At 36.1% G+C, this 27,502-nt stretch overlaps 1 protein-coding gene across 2 annotated transcripts in view; it reads left to right on the forward strand.

Moving 5' to 3' along the window:
- Melk (maternal embryonic leucine zipper kinase) overlaps window positions 1-27,502 on the forward strand; it is an 81,868-nt gene that overhangs the window by 40,809 nt on the left and 13,557 nt on the right. Inside the window, exons 9-13 of one of the 2 annotated variants that reach the window (XM_040286048.2) lie at window positions 2,512-2,580; window positions 4,315-4,413; window positions 13,768-13,854; window positions 22,291-22,407; window positions 26,871-26,978. In XM_040286048.2, the coding sequence (XP_040141982.2) occupies window positions 2,512-2,580; window positions 4,315-4,413; window positions 13,768-13,854; window positions 22,291-22,407; window positions 26,871-26,978 (480 nt within the window). The remainder of the gene's footprint in view (window positions 1-2,511; window positions 2,581-4,314; window positions 4,414-13,767; window positions 13,855-22,290; window positions 22,408-26,870; window positions 26,979-27,502) is intronic. The other variant, XM_040286050.2, reaches the window with a different exon arrangement.

Raw genomic sequence — 27,502 nt, forward strand, 5'->3', positions numbered from 1 at the left:
CTAAAAGTGAAGTTGCTGGCTCAAGGCTATGTAATTTTAAATGCTTTCCCCCCACTTTTTAATGCTTTTAATACGTATTTCCAAATTACTTTTCAGAAAAGTTCATACTTTCTAGTTGGATATATAATCATTCTTGTTCCTAAACTCTTATGAACGCTGGACAATTTTTTTTTTTTAACAGTTTGTCAGCTTGAAAGCTGGATATATATGCTTACAGTCTCAGCTACCTAGGAGGCTGAAACAGGAGGGTCATTTGAGCTCAGGGATTTGAGACCAGCCTGGGCAACATAGCAAGACCCTGTGTCAAAGAAAGAAATAAAGTTTGTCCATTTGATAGTTTGATAGACAGTAAGTATATAATATTTTTACTTAAATTGATATTTATTGTTAGATTAATTGAACATATTTTTTGTTTATTCACAATTTAAAAGTTTTTTTGGGGGGATTTTAACTGTGACTATTCTTTGTCCATTTTCTTCTTTTTTAAAAAATATTTTTCTAGTTGTAGATGGTCACAATATCTTTATTTTGCTTATTTATTTTTATGTGGTGCTGAGGCAAGTGTTCTACCGCTGAGCCACAATCTCAGCCCCTCTTTGTCCATTTTCTTTTATAATATATGCCTTTTACCTCATTCCTCCATTTATTTAACAAAATCGAGCCCGTGCAAGGGTCAGATACTATTCTAGGTGAACAAAATGGACAAAGTAGACAAAAATTGCTATGATTAAGGAGCTTATATTTGAATGTAGTGAGGCAGAAAATAAATAGAATATAATATGACATGTGGTAATAAGTATAGTAAAGAACATTAGATGTGAAAGGGAGATAGAGGATGTCTATGGGGCTCAAGGGGAGATCTCACTGATATCACTGGCATTCAAGTGGAGACCTGAAGATTAACGCACAGGCTCTGCTAATACCTAGCCAAAGTGTTACAGGCAGAGGGAACAGTGGATACAAAGGCCAGAAGACAAGACTGTTTTCTCTTCAGACTGTAGTTTGGTGATTAAGGGGGAGAATGAGGAGGTAGGTTTGAAAAGTAGCAAGGAGAGTGACCTTGGAGTCAATATAAGGAATTTGGATTTTGTTCTGAGCAAGTTGGGGATCCATTAGAGAGTTTTAAGTAGTGATGTGACATGACTTAACCCAATGTGTTCAAAGAACACTGGTGGTGGTAAGTGGAATCTAGACTTTGGGGAACAGTGGTGGAATCTGGAAGACCAGTTAGGGGACTATTGTAGTGTGCCAGATGACTTGACTGAGGTTGGTGGTAGAGGGTAAGTAATTCTGGATGCATTTTGAACAGAGCCAGTAGATATTGAGTGTGGTGTGTGAGAAGAAAGGGTAACAATGATTCCAAAGTTTTTGGCTTGATAAACTAGTAGAGCACAGTTCCATTAACTGACAGGAGAAATGTGGGAAGAAAATATTTGGTGATGGTGGTGGGTGGTGACATCTTTCTTATTTATGAGATCTTTTAAAATGGTTTTGTATTTTCACTTAATCTGCATGAAATTAATGATGTACTGTCAATGACAGTTCAACCTTAATTTTTCTCACAGCCATACTCCCAACCCTTTTTATTTTGAGACAGGATCTTGCTAAGTTGCCAAGGCTGACCTTGAACTTGAGATCATCCTGCCCAGCCTCCTGAGTGGCTAGGATTACAGACATGTGCCACTGCGCCTGGTACATCACTAAACAGTTTGATCTCTTCTGTGAGAAATTATTGTATTATTTCCTCTGAACAGGGAAAGAAGGATTCTAACATGTACGAGTGTTTAGCAACCCCTGGCCTTCTCTTTAGTTGATGACATTGTGATCATAATTTCTGAGTACACTGGGTTGTAAATATTTGTCTCCTGAGTCTTTTTCATTTCTCAGAAAAGACACTTGCTTAAGAAAATAGCTTTTATCAATTTGTCTCAATGAGTATAAATTCTTCATTGTGAAAGATATATGACTTATTTTTAATCACAGTCTCTGTCCTGCTCAAAATACACTTTGCTTTGCTTTTTTGCTATTTTCTTTTTTCTTCCCCTTTCCTTTCTTTCCTGGATTGAACCTAGATGTTAGGTAAGCACTCTATTATTGAACTTATTCCCATCACTCAGATTTATTTTCTATGGCTTCATTACTTTCAACTGATAATTGAGATTATAAACTCCAGTTTGCTTCAGCAATGAAATTGGGTACAATGGTTTACTTGTTGTCTATGTACTCGTACTATGAATTCTCAAGCCCTATAACATTTGCATTTTCTACAGTTACATTCTCTGTGTTCCAATCCTTTTCTTTCATTTGAATAATTTAGAGGTGATGATGATATTTAATTTGCTGGATTTCCTTCTTTAAGGCAAGAAAATGGATTTCTTATTATTAATAATTTTACTGAATCTCCTAGTTGGGTAAAGTCTTCAAATTTGAAGCTAAACCTATAGTATATCATTACTTTTGAAATTTGGGTCAAGGCTAATTGAAAATAAATGTCTTCTTTGCTTTTTGTAGAGAGGGAAATATGATGTTCCTAAGTGGCTCTCTCCCAGTAGCATTCTGCTTCTTCAACAAATGCTGCAGGTAACCTTTGTTAAAAATAATAAAAGTCTATCATAATTGTTTGATTTAACTTTAAGGTATCTATTTTACTATCACATTTATCACTATCTATTAGCTTTAAGAGGATTCCATCTATCAAATCAACTTTGCAGATGTCCTCCACTAGTCCTGCCCCCTTTCCTTCCTTTCTGTTCTTTTTTATGGGAGATTGAATCAGGGCCTCTCACATGCTAAGTCAATGTTCTACCATTGAGCTATACCCCTAGCTGGATCCTTTCTTAATGATGTAACACCTCCACCCCCATTTTTTTGATCTGATATGGTTTTTCTTACTTTTTCTTGAGTTTTTTTTAAATCAGCTCTTGTTTCACTTGCTTCCATTGTCTTGTTCCCACCCTTGAATTTTAGATATACAGAACACACTGAGCGAATGCTGGAACAAGCTGGTGTACAATTGAGGGAGTCCTGTGATCTAGTTCAGTGGTTCTCAAATTTTAGTGTGTGTCAGAATTGTCTGATGGGCTTTTATTTATTTATTTATTTATTTGGGTATTGGGGACTGAACTCAGGGGTACTCGGCCACTGAGCCACATCCCCAGACCTATTTTGTATTTTATTTAGAGACAGAGACTCACTGAGTTGTTCAGTGCCTGCTGAGGCTGGCTTTGAACTTGTGATCCTCCTGCCTCAACCTCCTGAGGCACTGGGATTACAGGTGTGTGCCTCTCTGTGTCTGGCTTCAATGGGCTTTTAATACATAGCTTACTTGGCCCTATTCTTAGAGTGTCTGATTCAACAGATCTAGGGCCAGGCTGAGAACTTGCATTTCAAACAAACTCTCAGATGATGCTGGTGCTGGTGGTCTTGGGTCCATACTTTGAGAACCACTGATTTAGTAGAATGAATCTCCAAGAGTGAAAGATAGGAGTGGTGAAGTCTAGGTATCCACCCTACTCATCAAAACCTCAACTGGTGTTGATCTGTAAAATAGGAGTTTTGAGCCTGCCTCACTGCTATGCAGTATTAGAAGGATAAAATGAGATTGCTATGAAACCATTTGAAAACATGAGTATCTTACTAGTGCAATATTTTATTCATTATGTATTCAGGAATATCTTCCACTTTTTCCATCTATTAAGCCATTTCCACCTCTTTTATTCAAAATTTACCTCAGGCTCACCCACCTTGATTAAGTAGGGCCAGACCACCAAATCTCCATAATGAGATTGAAAACGCCTCATCCTTTCTTCTGGACTCCAAAAACTTAATCTTTGTTGATTAATTTTTCTCTCCTCACATTTGAAAATTACAAATGGGAAAGAAAGGTGTGCTTTTCAACTTGTTCTATGTGAATGTAAGCTCATCGGAGGTAGAGATTGCTTATTCAATATGAATGCCCTGCATTGTGACTGCTTGAATATTAAATTGGTGAATATTTTCCGTGAATAGGTTTTCCAGCAAAAGACTATTACATCATACAATAGATTGACTGAACTTCATGAATAATGTCCATACCAATGAAGTTCATGTTTGTTAAACATTTTTCTTCTAAGCCTGTGTTGGTTGCTATAGTTTTCTTGCCCCTATTGCCTTTTTAAAAGAATTTATTCCAAGGCCATTTTAAGGTCTTTGACAGCATTTTTGTGATAATAAACTTTACATCTGTTCTGCTACATTTTGAGTTCTCAAGAGGAAAGGTGTTCTATGTTCTCTATTTGAAATATTAATCTCTAGCTGCTTCTTAATGACCACTAGGTGGACCCAAAGAAACGGATTTCTATGAAAAATCTGTTAAACCATCCCTGGATCATGCAAGATTACAACTGTCCTATTGAGTGGCAAAGCAAGAATCCTGTAAGTAAAATGAAATTTAATGGAATTTTTAAAAAATATTTGATCTTTGTGTGAATTCAGGATCTACAGTGATGTAATCTAAATACAAATGCAAATGCATTTTGTAGGTTTACTCATGATATTATTATTTAGAAAACTTATATCTGATAATATGTTTGCTTGATAATCTCTAGTACATTGAATAGTTCCTTAACCTGGGCTACATATGAGAATCACTTGGGACCTTAAAATAAAACAATACCTACTCCGCACCCAATAACACCTAATGAGTATTTTTAAAAGCTTTAAAAGCTTCCCAGTGTTTCTCATGTGTAGTCAGGATTAATGCTTTGGGAGTACTGGGCAAGTTACTTAATTTTGTTAAACCTATTTATTCATCTGTAAAAAGTAGGTTAAATCAGTTCTACTTCCCCAAGTAGTTATGAGGTTACAATGGTTTTCAAACTTTTTTGTTTGAGGACTCTTTTACATCTTAATATTTATTTATTCATTTAAAAGTAACAGTAATAAACCTATCACATACATATAATAATGTAGGTTTTTTTGTGTACTGGAGATTGAATCCAGTGGTTCCTCTCCACTGAGCCACATTTTTTTTTTTTTCAGACAGGGTCTCATTAAGTCATTCAGGGTCTTGCTAAGTTGCTGAGGTGAATCTCACATTTGTGATGCTCATGCCTCAGTGTTCTGAGTCACTGGGATTATAAGTATGTGCCACTGCATTTGGCCATGTCACAAATATTTTTATAAAGAAAAGAAGATTGCAAGTTAAGACTAGTCTCAGCAATTTAGTGAGGCCCTTAGCAACTTAATAAGACCCTGTCTCAAAATAAAAAGGGCTCGGTATGTATGTAGCTCAGTGGTAAAGCACCCCTGGGTTAAATACCCAGTGCTCCCTGGCCCCTAAAAAAATTCTTTTTTTTTTTTAAGCAAGAGTGGCATGTTTTACATCTTTGCAGTTTTTAAAAAAGTTTGGTTTAAGCAAAGTGCAATGATGTGCACCTGTAAACCCCAGCAGTTTCAGAGGCCAAGGTAGGAGGACTGCAAGTTCAAAACCAAAGCCAGCCTTGATAACTTAATGAGACCCTATTTCAAAGGAAACAAACAAACAACAACAACAAAAATGGGTGGGAATGTAGCTCAGTGGGTTTAATTCCTTGTATCACCACCAACAAAGTCTGGTTTAATAGAAGACACCTGTATAATTGACTCTTTCTGTATTCAGTCTGAATATGTTATTTTGATGAAAGAATACATGAAGAAACTGTGGCCTCATGCAGACATAGTAGGAAAAGAAGAAATATTTTAATAGCCCTTTCAGATATTCTTGATACTCCATTAAAACTTGACAAGTGGTGGTTGGTTGGTTGGTTGGTTGGTTGGTTCGTTCCATCGTTCCTTTGTTCCTTCCTTCCTTCCCTCCTTCCTTCCTTCCTTCCTTCCTTCCTTCCTTCCTTCCTTCCTTCCTTCCTTCCTTCCTTCCTTCCTTCCTTCCCTCCCTCCCTCCCTCCCTCCCTCTCTGGAGTTGAACCCAGGGACACTCAACCACTGAGTCACATCCCAATCCTTTTTTTGTATTTTATTTAGAGAGAGGATATTGCTGAGTTGTTTTGTGCCTTGCTAAGTTGCTGGGGCTGGCTTTGAACTCATGATCTTCCTGTCTTGGCCTCTCAAGCTGCTGGGGTTACAGGTGTATCCCACTGTGCCCACCTTGGATTTTTAAAGATTAGTTACATGTGCAATCTGAAATATTATTAATGAATTCTTTATATTCTATCCCACAAAATCCACTCATTGGTCCTTTGACTCTTCCCCATATATTGGTCATTTGGGAAATTCTTGTTCACTGAGCTGGGCAGATCTTCCCGATGTTGATACATTTCACTGTATAATATTTTTAAGAAATCACATTCCAACACTTCAAAAAAATCACATTCCTTAAAAATCAGTATTAATCTCATCAGAAAAATCTTTAAGTATTGGAAAGCTGTCAAGTTCATGGTGGCAGATACAAGTTTTCCAAAATTGTAATTAAAAAAAAAAATCCAAATTATATCATTGGCAATAAATACTGTCAGTTAATTTCCTTGCGGTAATAAATTTATTTTTAAATTTGATAAAATGTCTGCTAAGTATCCAAGTATAAATTAATAACAATAGTTTTTCAGTGTTTTTTCAAATAAAAATAGTATTCTATGAAAAAAAAAAAAAGACTAATTGAGCTAGTAACAGCCACACAGGTGCTTTTCTTCCAGACAGCCATCACACTTTTGTGTTCAGAATCACATCATGCATACTTTGTGTTTTATCACACACAATAATAAAAACGTGTACTTGAGGTTGAAACTTAATAAAATTAATAGGACTTAATTGTGTTTACTTTTTGGGGGGTGGTGGTGATTGAACCTTGGGCCTCACACATACTAGGTAAATGCTCTACCACTGAGCTACAATTCCAATCCCTGTCAAGTACTTAATTGAAACTGGCTGTTACTGTAGTATGCTGGTTTTAAATCCTTTGGGAATATACCAAGGCATGGGATATATGGGTCAAATGGTGATTTCATTCCAAATTTTCTGAGGAATCTCCATACTGTGTTCCAGAGTGGTTGCACCAATTTGCAGTCCTACCAGCAATGTTTAAGTGTACCTTTTTATATGCCAGCAAATGGATGGATCTGGAGACAATCATGCTAAGTAAAATAAGCCAGTCCTCAAAAGCTAAAGGTTAAATATTTTCTGTGATACAAGGAAGCTAACCCACAATAAGGGGGTGATAGTAAGTGGAATAGGAGTTCAGTAGCTTAGACAATGGTGAATGGAGGGAAGGGCAGGGAGGTAGGAAAAGGAAAGACAGTGGAATGAATCTGACATAATTTCCCCATGTACATATATGAAAACAACACAGGGAATCCCACCTTCATGTATATCCATAAGAATGGGATCCTAATCAGAATAAGATATATTCCTTGCTTGTAAATTATATCAAAATATATTCTATTGTCATATATAGCCAAAAAGAACAAGAACAACAAGTTGAAAGCCATTAAAAAAAAGAAAAAAAGAGATTCTGGCTTTTTTTTTTTTTTTTTTCCTGAACTGTGAGTACACAACAAAAAATACAATATCTTAGTACAGTTTGGTGCCACCACACTGATTTTTACTAAGGCACCAGCATTGTTATTCATCATTTCTTTGCTCTTGTACCATCAGTGCAAATGTCAGGACTTTGAAAAATGAAAAAATAGTATTATTATAAAAATAGTTTTGACTTTGGAGACCCTTAGGGGTCTACAGATCACACTTTGAAAAACAGTCTAATATATAAGCAGGAGAATTCAAAAAGCATAAAGTGCTATTCATGTTTAAACAATTATTTAAATTTTATTCCTGTAAAATCTATTTTTAAACAAATGGCATCTTAATCTTGGTATGAAAGAATGTGGATACTTTGTTTTATTTGTTAACTATTGCTACATTAAAAAAAAACAAAACTTTAAAATCTAGTAGCTTGGGCTGGAGTTGTAACTCAGTGGTAGAGAGCTTGCTTCTCATGTGGCCCAGCAAATAGCTATTCTTTTGAATGAGGCTTAGACCAATCACCCTTGCTAAAATTACCAGATGACTGAAGCCACATGAGTGAAGCCAAGCAAAACCAGCGTGAGAACTGCCCAGTTAAACCCATCCCAAATTGCTAGTCCCAAGAATTGTAAATTGATATTATTTTAAACTACTAGATTTTTAAAATTATTTTTAGTTGTAGATGGACACAGTATCTTTCTTTTTATGTGATACCAAGGATCCAACCCAGTGCCTCACATGTTCTAGGTAAGTGCTCTACCATTGCGATACAACTGCAGCTGGTGATATGTTTTTTTGATTGAAACAAATGAAGAGGGGCTGGGGATGTGGCTCAAGCGGTAGCGCGCTCGCCTGGCATGCGTGTGGCCGGGGTTCGATCCTCAGCACCACGTACAAACAAAGACATTGTGTCCACCGATAACTAAAAAATAAATATTAAAATTCTCTCTCTCTCTCCCCCTCTCCCTCTCTCACTCTCTTAAAAAAAAGAAAGAAAGAAAGAAATCCTACCTTTGCCTGTTTCTTCCTCCCTCCTGCTCCTGTCACTTCTCCTCTGACTCATTAAAAAAAAAAAGAAACAAATGAAGAAAATACAGCCTCGGATACATATATTATATGAAAAGGGATAAGTATTTTGGAAGTCTTTTCAGATAGTTGGGGATATTCTGATGTTTCACCAAAAGTTCTGTAGTGGAGCAGGATATGCAAATAGATCAACAGAATTGTTTAAAAGTGGTTTCAGACATGTTTGCTTTCTAGAATAATTACATCAATCCCAGTAGCCAACTGGTCTTGGAAAAATAGACTTTGCTTGGTTCAAGCCCCTTCTCAGTCTTTTCCCCACAATTATCACCATGCAATCTGCACTAAAATCCTTCTTGATTCTCTTTTGGCTCTCAACTCCTAGAATTTCTTTTTTTCATATTCTTCCTGGCCCTCCATGATATCTTTAATAGCAATCAAGCAAACACAACTTAATTCTAGTAATTATCAACACTAAGAGCCTAAGGACTATGCAGGAAAAGAGCCAGCGAAACTGATGTGCTCCTTGTAAGGTAGAGAGTGGGCGGTACAAATGCCTGTGTTCAACCATTGGGGGTCATTGTTTCTCCATGTGTGGAGGGCTTTGCATGTCTTCTCAGCCATGATCCTGACAGAATAGGATACACAGAAAAGATACCAAAATGAAGAAAGTCTCTTTCAAAAACCCCAAAGTTTTTTATTTGGTATAAAATAAAATACATAGCTTGGCATGGTGGCGCACACCTATAATTCAAGCTCTTTGGGAGGCTGAGGCCAGAGGATCACAAGTTAGAGGCCAGCATCAGAAACTTAGTGAGATCTTGTCTCAAAATAAAAAATAACCAGGGCTTGGGATGTAGCTCAGTGGTAGAACACCTTTGGGTTCAATCCTCAATACTGGTAAAGAATTTTTAAAAAGTAAAATATATAAAGTTTTGGGTGTTGTCAGAGTACATGGTTTTCCTTACATCTTAATTTAATAATTGCCAATATTTGTTAAGTACTTATAATAGTTTTCTATTATAATAAGGGCCACTATAATTAGTAGAATAATTATACAACCCTATAATATAGATACAATTCTTAGAATAATATCTTTAAGAGTCAGGCATTGTGCTAGAGACTTTTTAAAAATTTTTTTATAATTCATTTAATCCTCACATTAACACTAGCCTTCTGAAGTAAGTATTATTACCTCTATTTTTCAAATGGAGCAACTGAGACACAGAATCATTAAGTAACTTGCCTACACTCAGACTAATAAGCACAGAACTAAGATTTGAATCCAGACAGAAGAGCTATGGCACAGAATCAATCTGATAGGTCAACTGGTTTAAGTTTGGGGCCTGTATCCTCTGCACTTGCATCCTTTGTGACAAGACATGCACACCTGGTCTTTACTAGAGCAGAGTCATAGAGAGGTGGCATTGTGGAATGATAGAAAAAGCCTTGGGCTAGAAATGAAAAAATGTGGTCTTGGGTGATATCAGTAGTCTTCATTTTATCACCTCTAATGTTGGTATTTTGATGTCAATCTCCTATGAATGTTTGGGTCCTGTTTTGCCACTTATAGAGTACTTTTACATGTAGTACCACTTCTCTATTTTGTCTGCTTTCCAGAGCTGTTGCAGGATCAAATGACTTATATACAGAAGAACTATATGGGATTGTTGTTGGTTTTTGAAATATTTGTTTTTTTTCTTTCAGTGTTGTCTTATCAAGAGTAAGTTATAAAAAGTAATTCATATTTACTTGGATATTTAAGGTATACATGCTGTAATAACTCTGTACATGATTTCCTCCTTCTATTTCTATGCACAGATCTAGTACCCAAGTATTGTATCAAATAGAAGTTATATTCAGTTCCATTTTCTACACTAGTGAACAGGAAATGTAGTAAGCACGGATAATCCAAAATAATTGATTAGATTTTTATATGCATTTTTGTTTTTAACCTAATTCGAATATATGTGGCTGAGAATTCAGAGCACATAAAACAAAGTATAGAGTCCCTTTGGAAAGCCCATCTTGATAAGCCATGGTTTTTGGACCCTTTGTCTTTTCTACCACCCCTTTTATTTTTCCAGTTCAGGAGCCCAGCAGAAAAGATAGCACCTTCTTCTTACCCTTGCTATACAAACCTTGTAGTAAAAGTATAGAGTAGGAGGCTGTGGAGGAGAGAGGATTTTTTTTTTTTTAAGGGAGTAACTTAAGATCATGGAGAGAATCCCTAAAGACTTACTTCAACAATGATGACAGGGATAAGAAGATACTAAACTGGGTGTTAAACTCTTTGGGCTTCTGAGGTTGAGATTATTCAAAAGGGAAAATCTACATTTCTGGGAGCTGCCCAAAGCAACACAATGAAAACTTATTCTTAGCATTTTGAACTTGCATAGTACCACTATTTTAAACCTTTGTAGTCTTCATTTTGACTGTAACACATGAGGTTGTGCTTAAACCAGCCAACAGTGCTAGTTTGTCTTAGTCTATTCAAGTGGCTGTAACAAAATACCATGCATTAGGGATGAAATTTATTTCTCACATTTCTGGAATCTTCGCATTTCAAGATCAAGGTACTAGCTCATTTAGTGTCTGTTCTGCATCCTCATTTATAGTTGGTTCCCTTGCACTGTATTCCTCCATGGTGGAGAGAGGGATCTCTCTTAGGCCTCTTTTATAAGCCCTACTTCCTAATATTGTTTCATTGGTTTCAACATATGAATTTTAGGGGGACACAAACATTCAGACCACAGCAAAATCATTGTCTTTATTGTTTTTCTCTTTTTATGATGGCATGATGATTTTTCTCTTGAACCTATTGTTACTAGTATGTCCTTAAAAAGGGAAAGTCATGCTATTGTTCTGCTGTGCTGACCAAACCTCTTTTTTGTTTGGTTTTGAATACCTCATTGTTTTGTTTTAATATTTTTTAGTTGTTGATGGACCTTTATTTTATTCATTTATTTATATGAGGTACTGAGAATCGAACCCAGTGCCTCACACATGTGAGGAAAGCCACTCTACTACTGAGCCACAACTCCTGCCCATTGAATACCCATTTTGAAGATTGATGACAACCTGGCATTTGTGGTCTAAAAAAAAGTGGCAGCGGGCTGGGGATGTGGCTCAAGTGGTAGTACGCTCGCCTAGTGTGTGTGAGGCACTGGGTTCAATTCTCAGCGCCACATAAAAATAAAATAAAGATATCGTGTCCACTTAAAACTAAAAAAATAAATATTAAAAAAAAGTGGCAGAATGATAAGTGAAGTTGGGGCTGGGGTGTGGCTCAGCAGTAGAGCGCTGGGCTAGCATGTGTGAGGACCTGGATTTGATCCTCAGCACCACATAAGAATAAATAAATAATTAAAAAAATGATAAGGGAAGTTAATCATTTAAACAGTGGTTGAAGAAACTGGAAAATAAAAAACTTGGGTGACTGGGGATATAGCTCAGTTGGTAGAGTCCTTGCTTCTCATGCACAAGGCCCTGGATTCAATCCCAGCAACACACACACACACATACACACACACACAAAGACTTGGAGAGGAAAGTTTGCCTATAATAGCAATATTCAAATTTATAAAAGGGTCTTCTAACAAAGAGGAAATAAACTATCAGTAAAAACAGTTAACCATTTTGTAAGGGCCTAGTGTGCTTAAATGTTGTACTGGGTACTCCCCATATGTTACATATATTGCAAAGACTGTACCATCTTCCTTTTACAGATGATGAAACTGAGACTTAGAGGTGTAATCATGGTCACATAATTATAAAGTGATATCACAATTAAAATCAAAGATTGTTAAATCACAAAACCTGGGCTGGGTGCCGTGGTGCACTCCTGTAATCCCAGTGGTTTGGGAGGCTGAGGCAGGAGTATCGCTAGTTCAAAGCTAGCCTCAGCAGTTTAGTGAGACATTAAGCAACTGAGCAAGACCTTGTCTCTAAATAAAATATAGAAAAGGGCTGGGATGTGGCTTAATGGTACAGTGCCCCTGAATTCAATCCCTAGTATCAAATAAAAAAACCCAACAACAGCAAAAGAAAATCTGTTAGCTGTCAGGCTATACCAACTCATAGTGGGTAGGTAGTCAAAGGGAGACAGACCTCAGGCAACAGGGAAAAGCTAACCATCTGAATGATTCTGAGTTTCTTGCATAAGAGGACTTGAAGCAGGAAGTAAAACATTGCTTCCTGGGGCTAACATAAAGAGAATGTCTTACTTTAGGAAGATGAACTTTAAAATTACTTTCTTTAGGCTTCTCTTCAAATGTGATCACTTGAATTCCTTTCTAGGTCCTGCCTTTTTGTTCTCAGTGATCTGATTCAGTTCATTTTTGGCTCTATTTTTGGTGCAGTTCCATGATGCAGGGATCTTAATACTTTGACAATTTCCATCCCTAAGTAAAATGAAATTTATGTAGAAACTCTGATTCATTTCTTTAAAAATTATGGTTTTCTGTATATTCAGCACAGTGGTTACTGTGTAGCATCTATGACATCATCAAGGGGACTCCTAGTTTGTGTTGATTGAAACATAACCTGAGGTACAATATGCTAGAGGTCTGAGCCACTTTTTAAACACACTGTTGTACCACTGACTTGATGGCTGCTCTTTGATAAAAATGTTAGTGTAGCTCTTACAGTTGGGAAGGGGTACGAGTCTCTTTGCTGCACAAAGACATTTTAACAATTGGTCAATTGACAAGTGGGATAAGAAGAGCTGGGAAAGAAACCTATCATCTTGAAATGCTTATTGTTAATTGATTATATATCTTAAAAAATTATGAGGAATGTTGGGCTGGGAATGTAGCTCAGAGGTAGAACACTTTCCTAGCTTGAATGAGTTCCTGGGTTTAGTCCTCAACACTGCAAAATCAAACCAAAGAACCAGACTTAAGGAATGTTGATTTTCTTTCTTTTCTACATTTTTTAAAATTTGTTCACTGTAGTCATAATAATGATGGGATTTGTTGTTTCATATTCATACATGTACACAGTGTAACAGTATAATTTAGCTAGTATCTTTCCCTAGCACTTTCCCCCTCCCTCACTGCCTCAGCAATGTTGATTTTCTTAAGGAATGTGAATGCTAGGCAGTGATGTTGACCCCAAAGTTTGATGAATTCATATTGTTTTTAGCATGTTGGTGTTTGGTCTTATAAAACAATTATGCTGATTTTTAAGTTTGAAAACAAATAATTTGTAATTTTTTGTTAATCAAATTTACAAAATTCTTTTTTGTAGTTTATTCACCTTGATGATGATTGCGTAACTGAACTTTCTGTACATCACAGAAACAACAGGCAAACAATGGAGGATTTAATTTCATTGGTAAGAAATACAACATGAATTTAAGAATAATATCTTTTGTTTCATTGTTTATCTTATTAGTATATTAAAATAAGATAGCATTTCCAGACCTGTAATTTTGTCATCAATGTAAATATTGTACTTGTGCATGGTTTCAATGCAATTTTTTTTTGTCTACATGAATACTCTTTACTTAAGACATTGATTAAAGATACTGATAGGGGATAAATAATTAAGGAACAGAGCAAACTAATCCACAGAGAATTGACAGTTCTTATTTTCACTGTTTAACGTTCTTAACATAGAATTGTGGTTCTGCTATAAAAAGTGAGTTAAATACAGCACAGTTTTCTTCTTAACTAAAAAACAACCTGGTAGAAACATAAATACCATGAAATTATCAAGATTTCTGATGTTGCATCATTTTAAAATGTTTTAGATGCTCAATGTCTGGATTTTTCCTGGATTTTTCCCCCTAGAGACAGGCATTCACAGCTGTCTTTGAGTGCAATCTAATGTGATAGGCGAGGATCATACCTAGCTTTGCTTGTGTTTCATACTGTCTTTTGTCACTTATGATTTGTGTTTGTTTTTTCTGTACTCCAACTTGGAAAGTAGAAATTTTAATTAGATTTTAAAAAAATTGAATAAAGCTTTACTTAAAGCATAATTCTTTTTAGTGATTAAAAAGAATTATGCTTTAAGTATAATTAAATGAACGATCTAATGAACAAAGACTCTGGGATATGAATGGAAAATCTAAGTATTTACTGTTTCATGGGGAATGCCTTTAGAAGAGTGGCAAGAATTGGAAATTGCTGGAAGATATGATGTCTTTATTCTTGAAACAAAAGAAAATTTGAAAAAAAATTATGCCTTTCTCTTTGGGATGATCTTAAATAGAAGACTGTGTCCAATACAAAAATTTTCTTTTAAAATTTTAGAATTTTTGAACACCTACAAGAGTAAAGAAACTTGTGTTAACAATGAGTTTCAATGCACTCATCACCCACTTTTCCACAGTTGTTAATGTTTTGCCAGTTTTAACTATATCCCAACCACTTCTCCCTTCACCTTTTTTAGCTGGAATATTTCAGAGAAAGTCTCAGATATTGTGTCATTTTATCTAGGAAAAATTTTATGAGATCCACAGATTTTTAAAATCAGAATCTTGAAAGTAACATACTCAGCTAGGACAATGGTGCATGCGTGTAATCTCAGCTGCTCAGGAGGCTGATGAGGGAGGGTCACAGTTTTTTGTTGTTGTTGTTGTTCTAATTAGTTATACATAACAGTAGAATGCATTTTGACACATCATACATAAATGGAATATAATTCTTATTCGTCTGGTTGCACATGATGCAGAGTTATACAGGTCATGTAATCATATATGCACATGGGGTAATAATGTCTGATTCATTCTATCATTCCTACTCCCAAGCCTCTCCTCTCCTCCCTTCAGTCCTCTCTGTCTAGTCTAAAATACCTTTATCCTCCACCTTATTATGAATTAGCATTCGTATATAAGAGAAAACATTTGGCCTTTGCTTCTTTGGGATTGACTTATTTTGCTCAGCATAATATTCTCCAATTCCATCCATTTACTAGCAAATATCATACTTTCATTCTTTAAGGCTGAGTAATATTTCATTGTGTGTATATACCACAGTTTCTTTATCTATTCATCTGTTGAAGGGCATCTAGGTTGGTTCCATAGTTTAGCTATTGTGAATTAAGTTGCTATAAATATTGATATGTCTGTGACACTGTAGTTTGCTGATTTTAAGTCCTTTGGGTATAAACCAAGGAATGGGATAGTTGGGTCAAATGGTGGTGTCATTCCAAGTTTTCTGAGGAATCTGCATACTGCTTTCCACAGTGGTTGCACCAATCTGTAGTCCCATCAGCAACGTATGAGTATGCTTTTTTGCTCACATCCTTGCCGATATTTATTGTTGCTTATATTTTTGATGCTTTCCATTCTGACTGGAGTGAGATGGGATCTCAATGTAGTTTTGATTCACATTTCTCTAATTGCTAGAGATGTTGAACATTTTTTCATATGTTTGTTGATTGATTATATTCTGTGAAGTGTGTGTTCAGTTCCTTTGCCCATTTATTGATTGGATTATTTATTTTGGTGGTGTTTTTTGAGGTTTTTATATATCCTGGAGATTAATGCTCTAGAGGATCAAAAATTTGAAGCCAGCCTGAATAACTTATCAAGACTCTTTCTCAAAATAAAAAGTAAGAATGGCTAGGGATGTAGCTCAGTTGTAGAGTGCTCCTGGGTTCAATCTCTAGTACTGCCAAAAAAGAAAAAAAAAAATTACATGGTATCCTTTATCATAAAATCTCTATATTCCAAACTTAAAAGTAAAACATGAATTAATTGCTTTCCTTACTTCTGGTGTAGAAAATGCTAATGAAGCATATTAAAGATTATTTTCTGTTGGTATATCTCTCCAAAGATCTTTTTGGGTTGGTGTTGTGGTTCAGTGGTAGAGCACTTGCTCAGCAGATTCGAGGCCCTGAGTTCAATCCTCAGCACCACATAAAAATAAATAAATAAATAAATAAAATAAAGGTGTTGTGTCCAACTACAATTGAAAAATAAATGTAAAAAAAAAATCTCAATTATTCTGAAAGTTAAATATGACTGATATTGAGCCTGCAATATATTTTTATTCTTTTTTAAAAAAGATTTTTAGGTTGTAGATGGACACAAAAAAACCTTTATTTATTTGTTTTTTTTTACCCTGTGGTGCTAAGGATTGAAACCAGTGCTTTTCACGTGCTAGACAAGTGCTGTACCACTGAGCTTCAACCCCAGTCCCTATATTTTTATTTATATTTTTAAATATATGTTTATTCTCATGTCCAGTTGTAGGGATGACTAGGATACAGGCTGCTCCCTGTAGGTCAGATATTCTCAACCTCAGCTGTATATTGGCATCATCTGGCATCTTTAAAAAAGAATTCTGATTTGCAAGTCCCACCCCCAGAGGTTATACCTCAGTTGGTGTGGGGTATGACCTAGGCAGTGGAATTTTAAAAAAGCTTCTCATATTATTGCATTGTGCAGCTAGGAGTTAAGAAACCCTGTTTTAGTTTTTTACTATTCAAAGTGCTATCTAGGACCAGCAACATCAGTACCCCTAGGGTGCTTGTTAGAAATGCAGAATCTCAGGCCCCTGCATAGACCTACTGAATCAGAATCTATATTTTAATAAAATTCCCAAGTGATTCACATGTACATTAAAACTTAGGAATGTTGGTCTAAGTCAGTCTTTCTTAATCAGGAGTGATTTTTGCCCTCCTCGGGGGTATTTGTCAATATTTGAAGACATTCTTAGTTATAAGAGCTGGGGTGTGTGGGTAGAGGCCTAATTAATTAATTAATTAGTGGGTAGAGGCCAGAGATGTTGCTGAACACCCTATAATGCACAGTACAGTCCTTTATAATAAAGAATTATCTAGATCAGAAGTTAGTAATACTAAAGCTCAGGTCCCTAGTCTAAGTAATATCAGAGAATTCATATTAGTTTTAGGTATTTTCTAATGTGAAGAGTCCTGAGGAAACCAAATTTGAGATTAGGTATGGCCTATTATAATTGTGGCATCTTGGAAGCTCTGCCTTTACTTTTGGGGCTTATTAGACAGGACACAGAGAAAGTGATACATTGTGATCCATGCTGGTCTGGTACTGCTGATCTTTGTGTAAATACAGAGAAATATTATTCCCAAATATCCATCTCTTGCAGTACTCTCACTTTATATTATGTATGTGAGCACTTCTGAACTGCTTTTTATATGCAGTAGTCAGAATCTTCTGTGACTCATGATTTTGAGCCCCACTGGGATTCTTAACACTGGTGCCTGAGCTTTCCACTTACTACTCTCCTTACTTTCCCCCATTCCTTCAGCAGCAGGTGGCTCTGGAATGTGGGAGCAGCCAGTTATCTGAAAAGGGAAGTTCACTGACTGTCATGTGTGCATGTGAGAACATGTTCAGACCAAGACAGATCCCTTCCCTCACTTCTGTGATGCAAACACCCTTATGTTTAAAGATTGAGGGTCTCAGGAAGAGGGTTAGGTGAGGGGTAGAGGGCTACTCCTCAATTTATCTAACCCTGCTTCTTTAGCCAGGTGCCTATGAACTTATTTAACATTTAATTGATGGTTTAAAAAATGTTTTAATTTTCTAGAAATGGAAACTTCTTTCTAATAGGGTAAAGTATCACCTTTATACATTTGACTTTCAAAAGAGGGAACTGCCTAAAAGGTAAGGGAGACGTTAGTTGTGTTAGGCTTGTGGATTGACATCACCTGAAAGCATAACTAATGTGTTGATTTATCTGTTATTGAACACAGAACTCCCTTGTGCATTTATCAAAATGGGAAGTATACAGTGGCTCTGCTAAAGAAGTTTATAAAAAGTTTTGTTTTTTTTTTTAACTGAGGGAAAAGGGAGTATAGAGAATGGTTGTGTATCTCCTAGGCATGTTTAGGGAAAACCCATCTATCTGGGTTGTGGTGGCACACACCTGAAATCCCAGTGGCTCAGAGGGTTGAGGCAGGAGGATCACAAGTTCCAAGCCAGCCTCAGCAATTTAGTGAGGCCCTAAGCAACTCAGCAAGCCCCTCTCTCAAAATGAAAAAGGGCTGGTGATGTGGTTCAGTGATGAAACATCCAGTGCCTTGATAAAGTTAGGCCATTGCTGATAAGAAAGTGACCGCTTTTTTCTCATCCATTATCTGTAATCAATTTGCAGCGTCTCTTTCAAAAAAAGTTGACTAGCACACAGGACACAATAGATGTGGGATATGGGAAAAAATCTTTAATGTAGTTGTGGGAAAGTTGAGGGTGATTGTAACTATTTAGTTGTCACGCAATTCCCAGGTATCTTCTCCATGAAGTCTTTTCTGTTCTTCTTTCCCTCTGCCTTATCTGGATGAAAGGTAACATTCTACAATAATTTGTCATTGTGTCTTATACTTTACCCACTAGATTGGTTGGGCCATCTTGTAAATTTCAGAGCATATACTATGATTGGGGCCATTTAAAATATTAAATGATAAAATTTATTAATAAAAACAGTTGGTAGTTGACTTCTTTAAGTCATGTACTTTGTGAGGGAATGCCACAGCATTAAATACTCAGTACTGACCATTTATGGTGGCACACACCTATAATCCCATCACCTTAGGGGCTGAGGCAGGAGGAGGATAGCAAGGTCAAGGGCAGCTTGGATAGCTTGGTAGGGTCTGTCTCAAAAATAAATGAAAAAAGAATAATTAAAAAGTACTGGGGCTATAGCTCAGCCCATAGAGTGCCCCTGGGTTTTATCCCCAGTACACAAAAATTAAAAACCTGCATTAACATTAAAAAAAAAATTCAATACTGTTAAAATTTAACACTGTTGTTTGCAGAGCCTTCTGTCTTACGAGTACATTATTTAGAAAGTTTCAACTAAAAGTGGTGGATTGAGGAGATATGTTTCCACCTGCCACATCCTGAATACTCACTAAAGCAACAAAAAGGGATTTTTAAAAAAGGAGCAAAAAACTCACAAGGACAGGGCTGGGGTTGTGGCTCAGTGGTAGAGTGTGTGTCTCGCACATGTGAGGTGCTGGGTTCGATCCTCAGCACCACATAAAAATAAATAAACAAAATAAGGATATTGTGTCCGTGTATAACTGAAGAAATATTAAAAAAAAAACAAGGACAAAGATAATGAAAGAGGAGACTAAGGGATGTCAATAAAATTTTCAAAGTTAAAAAATAGATAAATGGTAACTGATTAAACATTTTAGGGAAAGTGGAAAGCTCAGTGCCTGAAGTGGGAAAAGGCAACAAGCAAATTGATTAGTGCCCAGGAGTTCCAGAAAGGTTCAGGAACCAGAAGTACCCGGAACCTCTGAAGTCAAGGAGGTGAGAAAGACTGGAAGCAGATTGATTGAAAGTCTATATTAGGAGCAGTGTGGACCCTAGATCTCTTTCTGTATTTTGTGCTGCATGCAGCCACTTATTCCTCACCCAAGTACCCCCTGCAACAAGGTTGGGGATTTTTACCTCTTGAACCGGACATAGCTCAAGTGGGGGTGATCAACCATTCTAAAACAGATGCATGGACACATAAAGTTTTTATATTGAGCAGCAAACTGCCGTCTCTAAACCCTTTCCCTATTCAACTCTGAGAATGCTGAAACCAGGATTTTATCTTATTTTCAATGAGGGTGATGAAAATATTGTAAGATTTATCTCTAGGAAACATCCAGGAGGAAAGACTTACTTACCAGTGGTTATGTGTTCAGGTTCTTGTTTGTTCACCTTAGAGAAAAGCCCTCAACAGCACTCGTCCTACCCATTGAGGCGCTAATCAGCCGTGTAATATAATTCTTCACTTTTAAATAGAGACAGATAACCAAAGATCAACAGACATTTGAGGAAAACCTCTAACATGAAAGTCAGAAATCAAAATAAATGGAGTGAGGTAGGTAGGAGGAAGATGAAAAGAAAAGTAAAGATAATCAGAAAAGACATAAAACAGGGAATGGGAAAAATTGTCTTAAAAATGACAATATTTTCAGAAATGTGAGAAGCTGTTTTATTCTTGAAATAGGAAAAAGATAACTAAAAAAAGCAACTTTCAAGTGACAGTTTTTGCAAATCTGAACTATGCCCACAGAAGTGAAAACTGCAGTAGAAATGTTTGAAAATTAAGTCATAATGTAGAACCTAAAAACAAAGAGATACAAAAATAGAAGAGAAAGAGTAAGAAATGTCCAATATATAAACAATAGAAGTTGCAGGAAGATAAAACAGAAGGAAACGGGAAGAAACCATCAAAGAACTATTTCAGAACTAAAGTATAAAATTTCCAAGGGTGAAGTGGGGATTAACTAGGGCTTGCCATAGTGGAGGAAAATAGGTCTATACCAGGCCTTTTCTTTTCTAGTGAACTTTCAGAAAGCTGGGGAAAAAGAGATCTAACAGGTTTTCAGAGACAAAGCAAGAGACTTGGGGATATGAAAGACTAGATTTTTCAGTAGATATATTAGATTGAAGGGGTCCCTAATATCTTTAAAACCATGAAAATTATTAGCAACCTAGAATTCTATAATTGGTCAAACCAGAATCAAGTATGAGGTTAGAATGATGCTTTCATGTATCTGACATGCAAGATCTTAAAAAGTTTATCTCTCTGGTACCCTCAAAGTTACTAAAGAATGGGTTTCATCAAAACAAGAGTGTAAACCAAGAAAGAGGAATACTTATGACCTAGAAAAGTGGGGGTGCATCTTAGGATAGTGGTGAAAAGTATTCCTAGATTGACAGGTGGTAGGCTGAGTAAGAAGCCAGTTCAGGGTAGAACATGAAATGCAGTTTTTGGGTAGAATGTTTCCAGAAGGGAGGAGACAGGTTAGTAGATGTGCTGTGAACATATTGAGAGGAAGTCTTTAGTGTTGAAACTCCTGGTTAAATTTGAACAATGGACTCTTTAACTACAGAAAAAACAAAGTTTTGTGAAAAGAAGAAACAAACCATAGCACCCTATGCACCCTATGTAGTTTAGCTTCTGGGCTGATACTTCATATGGCCATATTGATTGTTAAAATACTAGCGTCTTGGGCCTCGGGTTATGGCTCAGTGGTAGAGTGCTCGCCTAGCATGTGTGAGGTGCTGGGTTCGATCCTCAGCACCACATAAAAATAAATAAAATAAAGGTATTCTGTCCAAATACAACTTTAAAAAAAATACTAGAGTCTTTATATTCTGATGGGTATAAAAGCAGTACCACAAGTATGCTCCCTGTTACCTTTCTTACACACCTAGGCACTACTTTCCCTACATCCCACAATTAAAAGGTTAGTAATTGTTATGGCAGGAGTCCTTGGGTACCCTGGTCACTGCTTGGCCTCTTTTCTGATTGGTTGGTGTCTGTGTACCAATTAAATATTTAGAAAATTATCCCTACTTAGTTATGAATAATATTTGTATACTCATAATGTAAATATTAATCCAACTAAAAATTATGATAAAATTACAATAGGAGGATTCAGAGACTTGTGTATGGAAGGGAATGTCTTATAGTGCAGCTAACTTCTTATTTTCCATATTAGGAAATCTATGGATAATATCTGAAGCTGAAAAAGCTTAAAACTATATAAGCAGTTAATTTAGAAATTTAGAATTAATGGCAGAAAAAATAGCTACGTGTTTAGAAATTGTTCTTCCTGTGAAGTGAAAATTATAAGAGTCTAGAGGTGTGATATAAAGGATTGCTATTTGTCGTTATATGCCTTTGTAAAGCTGTTGACTTTTAAAATCCTGAATGTCTAGATCATTGAGAAAAAAATTAATAGTGTTTTAGGAGATATTAATAATGTTTTAAATAGAACATTAACAAATAATTTTAGTCATGTAAACAGCTTGATTTCTTTTTCCTCCAGTGGCAATATGATCACCTCACAGCCACTTATCTTCTTCTTCTGGCCAAGAAGGCTCGGGGAAAGCCGGTTCGTTTACGGCTTCCTTTTTCCTGTGGACCTGCTAATGCCACCCCAAAGGTAAATGCTAGAACCTCTCATGTGGATGCTTGTTAGTCTTGCCATGTACTACAACTCTGATGTCAAGGAGCCAAAGATAAATATTTTATGACATAAACATTTTCAAGAGGAAAATAGGAAGTTTTGAATTTGAATTTTTTTAAAAAAGTTTTTAGTTGTCAATGGACCTTTTTTAAAAAATTTATTTATTTATATGAGGTGCTAAGAATTGAACCCAGTGCCTCACACATGCTAGGCAAGCATCTACCATTGAGCCATAACTCCAGCCCCTGAATTTGAATTCTTAAAGTTTGAATGTTAATGTGGCTTTTTGCAAACCTTCTCCCTCTACCCTTTTTACTCACAAAAGCAACTCATACTTATTGTAGAAATAGATTAGCTAAAAGGAAAATAGAATTGACTTGTAAACCTACTATGTTTAGATGACATAGCTAATATTTTACTGTCTTTCCAATCTTTTCTAGTGTACTTGTTTATATAATTTATGCACACACAAGTCTTTTAGAGGATATGTAATTGAATTGTAGGAAACAATTTTAAAGATCTGTGAATACAAGGTATATATGGCCCTTGTCAATCATGTGCTACATGATTGTGTCGTATGTTTCAACCAGACCTAATTTGCTTCTCTGCTTCACTCTGTAGTTGGTCTTTTTTTTTTAATATATTTTTAGTTGTCAATGGACCTTTATTTATTTACATGTGGTGCTGAGAACTGAACTCAGTGCCTCACATATCCTCTACCACTGAGCTACAACTCCAGCTCCTGTAATTGGTCTCTTGACCAAATGCAGAACTAAAAGTATAGTGCAAGTGGCTGTAATATAAAGAGATCTTTGAAGTGAGATAATCTTATTCCTAGGATGGTGTTCTAGCTATTTTTGGAATTTATTGGGTTGGTGAATACCCCATGCCTAGACAGATCTTTTGTGTGTGGACTCCATGAATCAACCTATCATCCTTCTGTCACAGACTCATTTAGGTCCAGGAGGATACAAAATCATGAGCTTTGCATCTGATTAGGTAATTGCAGAAAGGTATTAGATTCCTCTCTACTTAGGATAATCACTTAGCTAAATTTTAAAATTTATAACACGGTTAAGTTGTCTGAGACATTTTCCTGAGTCATTGGATTTTCTTATATCTGACTTGGCATGATCTCAGTTGAGACACTTAACATGATTTGTAAAGTATTCAAGTGAAAAATATATGGGAAGATATTTACTCTTATCTTCCATTTACCCTATAATGAACATTTTTCTAATAATTTTATTATTGGGTTAGTCATTGAGTCAATTTTTATAGCAAATAGACGTGTGTGTGTGTGTGTGTGTCTGTCTGTCTGTCTGTCTGTAGTTGTAGATGGATAGCATGCCTTTTGTTTGTTTTTATGTGGTGCTAAGGATCGAACCAAGTGCCTCACACATGCCAGGCAAACATTTCTACAGCCCTAGCCCCGCAGATAGAAGTTTTTTTTTAAAAAATTTATTTATTTATTCTAATTTATTATACATGTCAGCAGAATGCATTTCAATTCATAGTACACATATAGAGCACAATTTTTCATGTCTCTGGTTATACACAAAGTAGAATCACACCATTCATGTCTTCATACGTGTACTTAGGGTATTGATGTTCATCTCATTCTACCATCTTTTCTACCCCAATGCTCTCTCACTTTCCCTCCCTCCTTTTTGCCCTATCTAAAGTCCCTCCATTTCTTCCAGGCTTCCCCTGACCCTCATTATGGATCAGCATCCACATATCCCAGAAAACATTCAGCCTTTGGTTTTTTGGGATTGGCTTACTTCACTTAGCATGATATTCTCCAACTCCACCCATATACCTGCAAATACCATGATTTTATTCTCTTTTAACCATAGATAGACATTTTAATGGCAAGATGTGAAATTGAAATCAAATTTGGGGTCTTTTTTTTTTTTTTTTGGTTTTCGTTTTATTTATTTAATTTTTCTTTAGTATATATGACAGTAGAATCCATTTTGATATAGTTGTCCAAGCATGTACATCTTATTCTAATTAGGACCCCATTCGTGTGGATGTACACTTTGGGTCTTCTTCTGATCTTTATTCAAATCATTGAGCCTTGAAGCAAGCCACATGATCTATTTGTACTATTTTCTCCTTTAATAAAAATCACCCTTTTCCTCAAAAATTCTGAACTATGGCATATTCAGTGAAACAATAATACAGTCTGATCCAAGATTCATAAAAGATCACACCATCATCAGCATTGTTAGCATTTCAGGCCCCATGCTAGATCTTGGGAAATAAATCTATATAAAGTGCGATACCTGCTTTTTAACAGTCAAGTTGAGGTATGATTGATCTATCTGTCTGACTATCTGTCACACTATATTATAGGGCCAGACGGTTGCCAGGTAAGTGGCTAAAGTTATGCTGTAGGGGATTTTGAGAGCAGGAGTGATAACCATGAGAAGTTTTGTGAAACCATGAAAATGAGTTTGAAACTGGACTCACTTTGACTCAGCTGAGTTAAAAAAAAAAAGGAAAAGAAGGAGCATGGTAATCAGGATAAGATAAATAGAATTAGCAAAAGCTTAGGCACATCATAATGCTTAATGTATTCTGTTGACAGTAACTAGGCTTGTTTGCTTAAAATCAAAAGTTCAAGTAGGGGAAAAGTAAGAATGAGAGAACAAGAAAGTTGGAAGGGTGGGGAAGAGCTAGAATGTAGAGAGCATGTCAGAGTTTTAGACTTTGTACAATAGGTAATTGAGAACCATCAACTTTTTTTTTTTAATATAAAGGTTTTTCTTTCATTTAAGTTGTTGATGGATCTTTATTTATTTATTTTTTATGTGGTACTGAGGATCGAATCTAGTTTCTCACACATGCTAGGCAAGCACTTTACCACTCAGCCACAACCCCAGCTCAGGAACCATTGATTTTTGAGCAAGGAAGAGATAAGACTATGATTTTGAAAAATTTACCTGTGATATATAGAATTGTTCAGTCAGGGATGGTATGTGTTTAGTTATTACCTATTGCAGGACCCATGACGGCCACCATTTATACAATACTGAACTTTCCCCCACTGAGCCTAGACTTAACTTTAATATTTTCCTCATCTTTGCATTACATGCAGCCAGTTCTAATTGGGCAATTCTGTAGAACTCTGTCACCTGGTTGAAAGGGTGGGAATGGAAAGATAGTTAGCAAAGCCACATTGTCTGCATAGTTCAGGTATAAGCTTTGTCCTGGAGTAATGGCAGTGGGTCTAGAAAAGAAGGATGAAGTGTAATAAATTCAGGTAAACTTACTTGGCCAGATTAGCATGATGAAGGAAAAGGAAGGAGGGAGAAATTAAAAAAAATACAATAATACTCCATACTCTTAGACTTTAGGGTGAATGTGGTATATCCTTTGTTTATAAAGGGGAAAGAATGAGGGAGAATATGTTAGATGCTGATGAAAGTGTTAGCACAGAACCCCAAGTATCATGTCTGTGGGAGATGTTTCATAAGACTAATTTACTCCTGGTAGAAATAATTAATGTTCTGTATGTTTTTATGTAAAACACCTGAGTTTCAAAAGTCATTTCCTTTCCATCTTCTGCTTTGTCAAAGCTTTTAATTTGTTAATTTACAAACAAGTTGTCTGATATTGTAGTGATTGTGTGATACTGATAGCTAAGTAAGTAGTATGCCATATAACTTAAGAATGTTCTAAGACAGCCAGAAACATCTTCTTTGCCCCCCTTCCTTACAGCAGTAAGGAGTTCCCAAATTAGAGGGAGGAAGGAAACCAGATTTAAAGTTAGGTAAATCGGGTCTAATACCGAGTGAAAAGTGCAGTTAGGTAAATCGGGTCTAATACCGAGTGAAATCTAAAATTGAGGCCATGCTGAGAATGATTCCAGGAAACGCAGGACAACTCATGGAATGTTAATGAAGTCCGAAAAGGCCCTAGGCCAAAGTCCACCTCAAAGAAGTGTTAATGAACAGCCCCCAGCAGATTTGAAGATAGCCCGTCTCAAAGAAGTGTTAATGAAGTCCTTCGGCTCAGACTACTTCTTTGGCCCACCTGTGTCCCACCCCTCGGGCCTTCCCACCTACATTCCATCTTTGAAAGAACTATAAAAAGGGGAGACAACCGCACTTCCACGGATTCCACCTCTTGGGTCTCCTTCTTGGGAGAAGTCTTTTCTGCTGTCCTTTAATAAACTTCTAATTTCTACTCTGGAAAAAAAAAAAAAAAAAGAATGTTCTAAGACACATTGTTTGGGAGTGAGAGTCTCCTGAAAATTAAAATAAAAACTTTTGACTTGTTGTTTTTGTATTTGATGGTGAGCTCATCCAAATTCCTGTCTTTTGTTTGTTTCTGCTTCAGGACCTTCCTCTGTGCCTGGAACATACTGTTTTAAAAATCAAACAGTGTTGCTATTATCTCTTAATTTATTTTATCTTTTAATTCAATAGTCAAAGAATCTGAGCTTGGAAGATGTGACAAGTGATGAAAATTATGTGGCTGGACTAATAGACTATGAATGGTGTGAAGTCAATTTATCAACTCCCCAAACACCACAGGTTAGTAGTTGTTATTACTATTTAAGGCAGAACAGGTCTCAATTATAAAAACACCTAGACTAACATGATGAGATCAAGTGTGTGACTGCAGATTTATTGAATAACAACTGAAAATATTATTGAGAGATTATTGGAATATTAATGAAAGGGAAGGCAATTATTATCAAGTTTAAAAAAACCAAGATTGAGCCAGGTGTGGTGGTGAATGCTTATAGTTCTAGTGACTCAGGAGGCTGAGGGAGGAGAATTGTAAGTTTCAGGCCAGCCACAGCAACTTAATGAGCCCCTGTCTCAAGATAAAAATTAAAAAGGGATTGGGCTGTATGTAGCTCAGTGGATTGAACAAGGTTGTGTTCAGTCCCCAGTACCAAAGAAAAAAGAAAAGCCATGACTCCATTTTGTAGCACTATATTCTTCCTTTAAAAAAAAAAAACTTAAACATAATTTACATGTAGCTAAGTGGTTAAATCCTCCCTTCCTGGTATATAGATCTATGTTACTTGTCAGTAGAACAGACTAAAATA

This window comes from Ictidomys tridecemlineatus, chromosome 4 (genome assembly GCF_052094955.1).
Source record: "Ictidomys tridecemlineatus isolate mIctTri1 chromosome 4, mIctTri1.hap1, whole genome shotgun sequence".
In the NCBI taxonomy this organism is placed as follows: domain Eukaryota; kingdom Metazoa; phylum Chordata; class Mammalia; order Rodentia; family Sciuridae; genus Ictidomys; species Ictidomys tridecemlineatus.